We start from the raw sequence: 12,115 nt of genomic DNA, 5'->3' as shown, positions 1-12,115 counted from the left end.
GTGTTAGGCCCTAACCTAGGTGGCAACTCTGAGTTCCTCTAACTTACGAAGTCAGGATCACGGTCCCTAGTTTGTAAGTATCGCAGATTAAATAACTCTCCCATAAAAAAACCCGATGTGGTGATCCCCTGTCGTCCTGCGCAACATGTGAAAAAAACCGGATACCACATTCCTCATCGCCAACTTCAACATCAGCAAGATATTGATCGATAGTGGAAGCTCGGTAAACGTACTCCACCACGACGCGTTCAAGCGAATGCGCTTGGGATTGGACAGACTCACTCCGATGGATTGGTCTATTTACGAATTCTCAGGAGGGGCAGTAAGATTTGAAGGCAAGATCGACCTTCCTATGACATTCGGCACCGAGCCTTATCAGAAGACCATCCTACATACTTTCCCCGTGGTACGAGTCCCTTCTGCTCACAATGCCATCATCGGTAGGCTCGCCCTCAACGAACTCAAGGCCATAGTCTCCACGCTGCACCTCAAAATGAAGTTCCCCACTGACAAAGGAGTCGGGGAGGTGTGTCGCAACCAGGAAGCGGCTAGCATCTGCTATATAACAGCTCTCGAAGGCACCAACAAGACTAAAGAATCTTTCTCCATCGAAGCTCCAGACCTCCGTGTCGAAGCCCAGATAATCAGGGGTTAACTAGTGGAGGAACTCACCAGACAGTACAATCGGTTCCCTCCTCTCACGTAAGTCCCAAACCGAGCTAGTCAATTTCTTAAGATTTAACGGATGTCTTTGCCTGGTCTGCTTCCGATATGCCAGGCATATCCACAGTGGTCATCGTCCATAAACTCAGCGTTAATTCGAGTTTCATACCACTCAAGCAAAAGAAACGGAACTTCACCCTCGAGAGACAGAAGCACATAAAGGAGGAGGTTGACAAGCTCCTCCAAGCGGGGTTCATCAGGGAAATCTACTATCCATATTGGCTCATCAATTTCGTTAGGGTCAAGAAGGCAAACAGGAAATGGTGGATACGCGTCGATTTCACCAACCTTAATTGTGCCTGCCCCAAATACCACTACCCCTCCCTCAGATAGATCTCCTGATCGATCTGCTGAGCTTCATGGACTCATTCTACAGCTATAACAAAATCCAGATGTACAGCCTCGACGCTTCGAAAACTCCATTCATCACGGAGCAATGACTCTTCTGCTACAGAGTCATGCCCTTTGGGTTAAAGAATGCGGAAGCCACCTGCTAGAGGTTAGTCAACAAGCTATTCAAGAATCAGATTGGTCGGAATATGAAAGTCTACGTGGTGACATTCTCATGAAAAGTTTGAAGGCCGACCAACATATCGCCAACCTCGAAGAGACGTTCTCCGTGTTATGCCAATACCAGATGAAGTTGAATCCTTCCAAGTGCGCCTTTGGGGCTACCTGGGGAAAATTCTTCGGTATCATGGTCAGTCAACAAGGAATTGAAGCAAACTTGGAAAAGATCATAGTTGGGGTTGACATGGCTCCTCCGACAACAGTTACTAAGATTAAGAGGCTCACTAGGCGGACCACTGCTCTTTGCAGATTTATGTCAAGATCGGGTGAAAGATGTCTACCATTCTTCAAGGTACTAAGGAACATGAAGGACTTCCAGTGGACCCAAGAATGCCAGGTAGCCTTCGAGTAGCTCAAAATGTATCTCAAGTCGCCGCTCTTGCTCATGAACCCTGCACCGGGGGAAGAACTCTACCTTTACCTTGCCATAAGCCCAGTGGCAGTGAGTGTGGCCTTGTTTCGCCAAGAAGAAAAGAATGAGCATCCAATTTACTACGTTAGCAGAGTCCTCCATGATGCGGAAGCAAGGTATCAGAAGATTGAAGAATTCGCCTTCGCAGTAGTAATCGCAGCTCGAAAGCTCTGCCCGTATTTCCAAGATCATACCATTGTTGTTCTGACCGACCAGCCCCTCCATAAGATCCTCCAAAAGCCGAACACATCGGGACGGTTAATCAATTGGGCGTTCGAGTTAAGCTAGTTCAACATTCATATCAAACCACGCCCGGTGATTAAGTCGTAAGTGTTAGCAGACTTTGTTGTGGAATGCATGGTACTGGCCGAAAACTCAAGGTGGGAGGGGGCAGGAGGCTACAGTACTGTCTGAAGAATCAGAAAAGACATACCACTGGATGCTCTGTGTCGATGGTTCTGCCAATTCTAGAGGAAGCGGTGCCGGATTAGGGTTGGCCGGTCCCAACAAATTCCTCGTGGAGTACGCCTTGTGACTTGATTTCAAAACTTCCAACAACGAAGCAGAGTACGAAGCTCTCCTCGCCGGCCTGGCCCTTACCTCTAAAATGAAAGTGGATCGCCTGAAAGTCCACAGTGACTCACAACTCATTGTGGGGCAGATCAACAGACTTTACAAAGTGAAGTAGAGCCAAGGATGGAGAAGGTAAGAGAAAAAATTTCTAGTTTCAAAGAAGTTGAGATTGTTGAGATACCAAGATCCTCTCCTCTTCTCCTACTTCGTCTTCAACCTTTGAAACCCTAAGAAAAACTCACTCTTTCCGTTACTCTATCACTTGTCTTTACCACCGATTTTTTACTTGAGCATCAGATTGGCTTCCCAGAGCTATCTCTGTGAGCGGATGACAACGCAGATTGTATCTCTAATGGCCCTTAGATCGAGGGACCATATCTTGGCATCATCATCACATAGGTAATTGTTCAAAATGTGTAACATAATGTATGGTATAATCCAAAACTAGAAAGAGCAGTTCTTGGGGCTAACTAAGTGAGTATGTGGGAAGATTTGCTCGAAGTAAAGGGATCACTTGCAATCAACTTTTATGCTATCCAAACACCCAAGAGCGCCAAGTTTTCAACTGAGAACCATTTTCAATTGTTAAATCACACTGGCTTTTCTACTCTCTTCTGCCATAAGCTTACAAAGTGTTGAGAGATTAGATTAGGCTTTATGTCCATCTTCTTTTTGTGAGTCTTGTGATGATCTTCATTTGTAAATCTACCTATTGAGGGGATTGTACTATCAACTTCATTTGTACTCATTGTACTTGGTGGAAAGGGCACCGTATCAATCCTTGGAAAGGAGAAGCTTGTGGAAAAGCTTGTACCGGTTTGATCTCCACCCGTAAGATGACAGGGATTAGTGAAACCTCAAGGAGGGGAAATCCTTGATAGAGTGGACGTAGGCCGAATTGATTGATCTACTATCAAACACAGTGTACAATTTCTCTTTCTTTTTTCTTTCTTTTACTTGTGGTTTATCGCACTGTGTTTTATTTAGTTTTTCTTTTACATTGCTCTAGCAACATAATCTTCTAAATAAGTTTTAATTAAGCTAAGTTTTTATAAAACCCAATTCACTCCCCTCTTGGGTTGCCTACCTAGGCTTTCATTTGGTATCAGATTAGGGCTCTTGATTTTCGACTTAACAGTATAAGACTTAAATGGCAACCACCGGGTATGGAGATGATCATTCAACTACTAGACTGCCTTTCTTTAATGGATCCAATTACGGATATTAGAAAGCCCATATGAAAATCTATCTCAAAACGATAGATTCCGATATTTGGAAAATCGTTGAAGAGGGAAATTCAATACCCACAAAATTCAAAGACGAGTGATTGATAATGATAAGAAATTGGCTACATTAAACTCTAAGGCAATGAATGCCATGTTTTGTGCTCTTTTCCTGGAAGATTTAATTGAATCTCTCTTTGCGAAACGGCGAAAGAAATTTGGTCCATATTTTAAGTCACCCATGAAGGGATGAATCAAGTGAAGGAGTCTAAAATAAGCATCCTTGTTCACGAATATGAGATGTTCAAAATGAAGAGTAATGAGTCTATTTCTGAAATGTTTACTAGATTCACAGATATTACCAATGGTTTAAAGTATCTTGGAAAAGGATATTCAAATGTTGAACTAGTAAACAAGATTCTCAGGTCACTACCAAGAAGTTTGGGAGCAAAGGTGACTGCAAACCAAGAAGCCAAGACCCCCACCAAACTGCCTCTAGAAGAGCTCATTGGATTTGTCATCACACATGAGATGATCGTCAACAACCCTTCCAATGATGAGGAAGATAGAAGGAAGAAGGAAATTGCATTCAAAGCTTCATCGGATAGCGAAAGCCGATAGTGAGGATGAAGACATCGCTCTCCTCACTAGAAAATTCAAGAAGTTCCTAAGAAGAGAAGGAGGAAGTGATAGAAGGGGAAGTAGACCAAGCAAGGAGGATAAGGAAGAACAGGTACAGTGTTATAAATGCAAGAAGCCTAGGCACAACAATCTGAATTGCCCATTGAACAAGTCTACCTCGTCAAATGACAAGCATAGGAAGAGGGAAAGCAACAAAGGAATAAGCACGACTTGGGGTGAACTCGAAGCTAGCGGTTCATCGGAAAACGACAAGTGATGAAGAGTGCAACATTTACTTGATAGGGCTAAATGAAGAAAATGAGGTTATTGATATTGATGATCTACATATTTTCTCTTATGATAAGTTATGAGAAGCATTTGAAGAGTTGCATGGTGATCTTGAAAAACAAGTTTTTAAAAAATCTAACAATTAGAAAAACTCTTTCAAATGCCAAAAAAGATTTTGAGAGTTTCAAAAAGGATTATAATTCGATTGCACCTCAAAATGAAAATTTGATTTTAAAAAGCAAGGCCTTAAAATAAGAAAATGAAATTTTGATTTCCAAATGCTATGATTTAAAGTCTTGACTGAAAATTTTGAAACTGGAACACTTAAACCTGACATGATTCTTGAAAAGCAAAGTTGGTCTTTAGATAGATTTGGTTTGGGATATGGCCACTCTCGAAAGCAAAAGCATTTCAATAATCATTTTGTTAGGACATCTTCAAGCAAATATGCAAATACTAGTCCTTCCACAATTAAATGTTATTATTGTGAAAAAATAGGTCATTATAAGTTTGCTTGTAGATATAGAAACACCTATAATGATAGTTCTAGTTTCATGTGGGTTAAGAAGGAATTTCTTTATGAAACCAACCAAAATGGACCCAAGAAAGCATGGGTACCAAAAGGTTCAAAATGATTTTCTTGTGATTGTAGGTTTGCTTGAAAAGCCTCTCTAAGAAAGACAAACAGTACCTTGATATTGGATGCTCAAGACACATGATGGGGGATTCATCTCAATTTGCATCTCTCTCTATCAAGGATGGAGGAAGTGACACCTTGGAGATAATGATAAAGGAAAGATCATTAGAGAAGGGACCACATGTTACAATGACACCTTCATACATAATGGCCTGCTTGTTGATGGTTTGAGGCATAATCTATTAAGAAATAGCCAATTATGTGATAAAGCAAATACATTTACATTTAAATCTAATCAATGCCTAGTTCAAAATACTTTAGATAATAAGATACAATTTGTTGCAAATCGTAATGGTAATGTTTACACTCTTATCTTGGGTAATTTAAAGAAATAAAATGTAAAATATTTTTTCTGTTTTAGATGAAAACTCTAGGCTATGGCATAGAAGACTAAGACATGCTACTATGGAATTGCTATCAAACTTATCTTCAAAAGATTTTGTAGATGGCTTGCCAAAATTGAAATTTGTGAAAGATCAAGTTTGCAAGGCTTGCCAATTAGGAAAATAAATCCAAAACTCTTTCCAACCCAAAAATATGGTTTCTATTACTATGGAATTGCTATCAAACCCTTACAATTGCTTCATATGGATCTTTTTGGTCCAATGAAAACTTGTAGTAAAAGTGGAACGAACTTGTATATGGTATTGTTGATGATTTCTCTAGATATACATGGGTGTTATTTTTAGATAGCAAAGATGGACCATTTAAATTGTTTTCGAAATTATGTAATAAAATTCAAAATGAAAAAGGACTTGTTATCTCTAAAATTCAAAGTGACCATGGATAGGAATTTTAAAAATATTGCAGTGAAAATAGAACTGGCCATAACTTCTTAGTTCCTAGAACCCCTCAAAATGGGGTTGTTGAGAGAATAAATATAACAATTCAAGAGATGGCTCGAACTATGTTAAATGAAAATAACTTAACTAAATATTTTTGGTCAGAAACCATAAACAATGCATGTCATATCACTGAGAGGGTTCTCATTAGGCCAATTCTTAAGAAAACACTTTAAGAGCTTTGGAACAATAAGAAACCTAACACTATTTACTTTAAGGTGTTTGGTTGCAAATGTTTCATTTTGAACAGTTGCAGAAAGAAAGAAAGAGAGAGAGAGAGAGAGAGAGAGAGAGAGAGAGAGAGGGTGGTCATACCCTTTTCTCTGAGATGGAGCTTTCCAGAGAGATGACAATACGATGGAGAGGAGAGGTGGCCAGAAACTAGGTATACGAAAATGGTGGCTAAAAGGAAAAACACAGAGGAAAGAGGAAAGGGAGGAAATAGGAAAAAAAATAGTGTTTGGCGCGGGGCGGGGCTGGTTTTTCTATAAGACATTTTACCTAAAATCCTAAAAATACCCCTCGTATATATACTCCATGGCGTGGTCGCGGTCATGAGTGCAGGGGAATATTTTCACCCAAGTTTTTTGCCAGGGTGGGCATTTGTCGATGACAAAGCCTATTTACCGGCAGTCATATTTAAGATCGCTGATAAATATAATCATTTAGAGCACGTTTGGCTACTATGAATTTGTTTTCATGATAAATCAGTTTCTACAGGTGGAGATGGGGGTGAAGTCGCTAACAATCAGGAAACCAAATTCACGAAACTAGTGTCTCCGGGGATTAGATTTGCTAAAAATCAAGAAAAGGTTGATCTAATTTTGAGTAGAGTTTTTTGTTTCCTGATTTTTAGCCACATGTAATCACCGGAGACACTAGTTTCCTGGATTTGGTTTCCTTGTACCTCATTTCCACTGGGAGATACCGATTTATCATGAAAACAAATTCACAGTAGCCAAATGTGCCCTTAGGAGCAATCCGGACCGCTGGTGATTACTTTTACGAAATTTGTTGGGCAGCTTCATCTTTTGTCGATCACAAAGCTTCTATATCAGCAGTTTATGAAAAACCGCCGTAAACATGAACATTTAAGAGCAGTTTTAAGGTCTGTCGTTAAAAGTCTGGTAAAAGTCTGCCGGTGAAAATCTAATTTCTTGTAGCAACACAAGAAATTAGGCTTTTACCAACAGTCTTGACTGCCGGTAAAAGTCCACTTATGTTCTTGTAGTGTAATACAAGAAATTGGGCTTTTACCGACAGTCTTGACTGCCGGTAAAAGTCCACTTATCCGCGGATAAAAATTCACGGGCGGAAGAAAATACACCGCCAATTGAAGCGCCGGAAAAGGTTTTATGGACTGATATTTGTGGGGAATTTAACTGGGCAGAACTCACCCCGTAAAAGCTAGCCGTTAAGGGGAGGGTGCCCAAATCCTTATAAGCCCATCCAAATCCTTTCAGATATCCGATTTGGGATTATTGCTTTTACGAGGAAATCCCAACAATATTTACATGTCACTGAATTTCAAATTAGTGGCAGCCAGGACCACCTGAATCGTTGTTAATTTACATTCTCCGGCAAGTGCCAATTTGTAATTAAAGGTCACCCCTTTACTGGCGAATGTGACCACCGGTAATATTTAAAAAAAAAAAATTTATTAAATCATCGATGGTCATGACAGCCGGTAAAGTTTTTTAAATACTGGAAAATCCCAGAATTTGGGTACAAAATACCTGTAAACCTGTACCTATATGAAAATTTTTTACAACTGCCAAGTACCTGTACCCCATACAATATACGACATACAAGTCATCCAAAATTTATAACTATTCAGCCAAAATTTCAGGATTGACTTGTGAATAGTGATTTTATGTGTTGCATTGCCATTCGTTCTCTCCAACCTGTAATCTGCAGCCATTCACCCAAAATTTCAGCAACCAAAGCAGACTTACTAATTCCTAAAAGTTCAAACTACATACATTCGACATAGGGGTGCAACTTGGGTCAGGCTCAACCCGAATCCGACGGGTCCAACCCAATTTTAGCTCGGATTGGGTTGGCATTTCCTCAGGTTAGTGTTGGCTTTAGGGTTGGGAAAAGCCAACCCGATTTAATTTTGGGTTGCACTAGGGTTGAGGCCTTGGCAAGCCGACCCGACTTCCGTCCTATAATTTTATTTTGATTTACTTGTGGTTGATGTATTTTTCTGGCCCAAGGTGAACTCGAACCAACCTGGCCCGATTTCGGGTTAGATGGGCTGGGTTAGGATTGAGAGATTTAGAGGAGGGTTGGGTTACGGTTGACCATCCTCAACCCAAGGCTCAGGTTGGGTTGGGTTAGAGTTGAGTGAATGCTATCTCGGGTTGGGTTAGGGTTGGCCTCAACCTGATCCTGCCCGACTTGCACCCCCAATTCGACAGGACAACTTACCTATTTACTATATCCATTTGGAATATCCATTGGAACGGCAAGTTGAGGAAACTAAAGGAATAAACTAAGTAAACACAAACTCATGGAAACTCTTGTGCTGAGAAGTCATCAACGTTGAAATTTCATATACTTCTAGGAAGAAAGCATTTGTTTATCTACCTAAATGATGAAAGCATTGTACTTTCCATTGAAAAAAGAGCAAGCAGTGGATCTGAGCAACCTTATTCTTAAAAAAGTTCCCAATCAAGGAAATTTAAGATTAGGCCAGAATTCAACTCCATCTTACATGAAAATTGTGGATTATAACCATTAGAACATCTTTACAGATTAGTAAGGGACTGTCTAGGAAGTTGTTCTTCCTTGGAAAGACTAATTGTCTATTTCCCATGACGACCGTCTTCCTACATTCGTTTCTTTTCGAATTAGTGACTGTCTAGGCAATTTTGCAGCAAGCCATGTCGTGGCACCTCTTTCTGAATAGAGAAGAGCCACCTCATAGCTTAATTTGTCTTATTCATTTAATTCATATGAGGTGGCATTTCTCTCCTGAAAAGAGGAGCTACAAAATTGCTTTTGGAGATAATGTTGCTTGGGTGAACAATTATGTAGCACCTCTTCTCAACGGACTAGTCCTTCTAAAGATAACCTCCTTTCCTTTCCTGCTCGGGATGCTTTCATCAAATATACTATATCACACACATGCATATCAAAGGAAATTGTTCAAAATGTGCAACATAATGCATGGTACAATCCAAAACTAGAAAGAGCAATTCTTAGGGCTAACTAAATGAGTATGTGGGAAGATTTGCTCTAAGTAAACGGATAATTAGAGAAATTAACTTCTTAGGCTTGCGGAGAAGGATCGATTTGAAAATGGTCAAAAGCCAGGTTCTGTGAAAATCATGTGATCTCTTTTAACGATACAAACCTTGCAATTGCAGAGATGGATACCATTGCACTTATTAGTACAGAAAGGAGAAAAGGCAAATCTACTTTCATTCAAGCTACATTAAGAAGCAAAAATTACTTAACCTTAATAAGGGAGGCTCTTCTGTCGAGTGGCCTTCATATCAACCTGTATCTTTTACCGAGACAAACTTACACATGCAAAAGATTCAAGAATCATAAAAATTAGAACAAATCAACAAAATGCATAAAGCCTAAGAGATAAGGAAAAATGTTTGAAATTACTTAACTTTTGAACATTTGGCGCATTTGGCGGGTACTAATTGTCTCGGTTCAACGATTTTTTAGAGTGACAGAAAGAAAGAGGCTCATTTAATTCATCAACAATTATTTCATCAATAGACACGATTTCTCAAAACAAGAATCTCGTTCATCAAAAGTAATATTACATAATCATGTCCTATTACAACAACCATCATAGTCATTACACAAACTTTTAAAGTGAAACAAAATAGCAGAGAATAAGTACTCGAAACTGAATTACCTGAAAACAAAATAAAGAAAGAAATAAAGAAACATTATTGTTGGGAAAAGAATATGAGAAGAAGAGATAGTGAGTTGGGAAGTCTCCCCCTCACTTACGTATTTATATATAAAGAGAGAAACATACAAATGACCAATATGCCCATAGGCATATACATACATTAACACTCCCCCTCCAGCTGGAATGTATATGTCAAACATTCCTAGCTTGCTACAAATATCACTCAATTTGGCTTTGTTCAATGGCTTGCTAAACATATCCGCTAATTGGTCCACCGATCTAGTGAACACTGTGCATATTTCTCATTTTTGAATCCGATGCCGGATGAAGTGGCAATCAACCTCGATATGTTTAGTTCTCTCATGAAAGACTGGATTTGTGGCAATGTGAATCGCAGCCTTGTTGTCACAATATAACTGAAAATGAGATAATGGGGAGAAGCCAATTTCTGACAAGAGAGAGCGTAACCAAATGAGCTCTCCACTTGTGTGCGCCGTAGCTCTATATTCCGCCTCTCCACTAGATTTGGAGATAACATCCTGTTTCTTACTTCGCCATGACACAAGATACCTCCCACAAATGTGCAGTATCCTGTGGTAGATCTCCTGTCACCTGGAGATCCTACCCAATCTGCATTTGTGTACCCTTCTATCTTCTGATGTCCATGTTTCTTGAATAACAAACCTTTACCTGGAGCACCTTTCAAATACCGAAGAATCTGAAGAACTGCTGCCCAGTTTGAAGTACAAGGTGAACTCATATGTTGGCTGACAGGACCAACAACAAAGGAGATATCTGGGTGTGTGACTGTAAGGTAGATAAGTTTACCAACCAGCCTCCTGTATATGTTTGGGTCATCTAACAAGTCTCCCTCTTCAGGTAGTAACTTCACATTTGAGTTTATGGGAACTGAGGCGGGTTTCACACCAAAATAACCTGTCTCCTCAAGCAAGTTTAAGACATTTCCTCTATGAGAGAGAAATCCCCTTTGTAGAATATGCAACTTCAATGTCTTGAAAGTATCTAAGATGACCCAAATCTTTGGTAGAGAACTTATTTTGCAAGAAGGTCTTTAATTTATGGATCCCCACTGAATCACTGCCAGTGATGATGATGTCATCGACATAGACTATCAAGAGTACACAACCAACTGTAGACTGACAGCTGAAGACAGAGTGATCAACTGCACATTACTTCATGCCAAAGCGCATAATAGAATCACTAAACCTTCCAAACCATGCTCTAGGAGACTGCTTGAGAGCGTAAATGTATTTCTTTAATCGACATACAGAGCAGGACATCTCCCCCTGAGCAACATTCCCAGGAGGTTGCTCCATGTGCACCTCCTCCGAGAGCTCACTATAAAGAAATGCATTTTTGACATCCAACTGATGTAGAGACCAGCTATGATTAACAGCAAGAGATAGGAGAACACGGATTGAGGGAATCTTTGCCACTGGAGAAAAGGTCTCACCATAGTCCACTCCAAATGTCTGAGTGTACCATTTTGCAACCAAGGCGCCTAAAGGCGCTCAACAGAGCCATCAAGTAAATATTTGACCGAATTGCTAAATTACCAACGGCGTGCGGGGGAGGGTTAAAGTATAAAAGATAAATAACGCCTTTCTCCAACAGCTTAAGCTTTTGGAGAAGTTGGTAAGTTAACACATACAAACCCAACGACACCCAAAAGGGCGAGCACCAAGAGGCAGAGGAATTGAATCCCAAGTCTGATTGGCCTTAAGAGCATCCATCTCATGGTCCATAGCAGTGTGTCACCCCGGGTGATCAAGTGCTACAGGCAAGGACTGGCAAAGAAACAGAAGACACAAAACTGCGAAAAACAGGCGTGAGAGAATCATATGAAAGAACAGAAGAAATAGGATGAGCAGTACTATGAGAATGAGTGCGTGAAGCAATAAGAGAGTCGACAGGTACCTCGGAGGTGGAAGGAGGGAGCTCATGCTGGGCTGGCGATGGCGCTGCCGGAAATGGATGAGCTGCAGAGATATGGCAGCGTTGATAGGTCTTCTTAGTAGCTGGCGCGGGAGGCCGAGCAAGTATCTGTGAGGGAACAGAGGTCTCTGGAACAGGAACCACAGCAGGTGAAGGTAAGAGAGACGATGGAGAGGAACTGACCACCGGGTCAGGAAGAACTAGAATAGGGAGAGGAATATCTGAAGGAAGAGAGAGAGGTGTGGCATCCGGAGAGCTCAGGAAGGACTCGGTCTCAAAGAAGGTGACATCTGCAGAGACATAGGACCGACGTAACAGAGAGCTATA

The 12,115-nt window shown here is 40.6% G+C and overlaps 1 protein-coding gene across 1 annotated transcript; it reads left to right on the top strand.

Moving 5' to 3' along the window:
* Window positions 1–286: 286 nt before the first annotated feature.
* Window positions 287–1,056, top strand: LOC143853907 (uncharacterized). Its single transcript, XM_077363604.1, has 2 exons — window positions 287–650; window positions 779–1,056. Exons 1-2 carry the CDS (start codon window positions 287–289, stop codon window positions 1,054–1,056), a joined length of 642 nt encoding a protein of 213 aa, XP_077219719.1.
* Window positions 1,057–12,115: the final 11,059 nt, after the last annotated feature.

Source organism: Tasmannia lanceolata, unplaced genomic scaffold (assembly GCF_043159265.1).
Source record: "Tasmannia lanceolata isolate RefF3 unplaced genomic scaffold, GAP_Taslan_0.1 ptg000020l, whole genome shotgun sequence".
NCBI lineage: Eukaryota > Viridiplantae > Streptophyta > Magnoliopsida > Canellales > Winteraceae > Tasmannia > Tasmannia lanceolata.
This window is presented reverse-complemented; position numbering and strand designations above follow the sequence as displayed.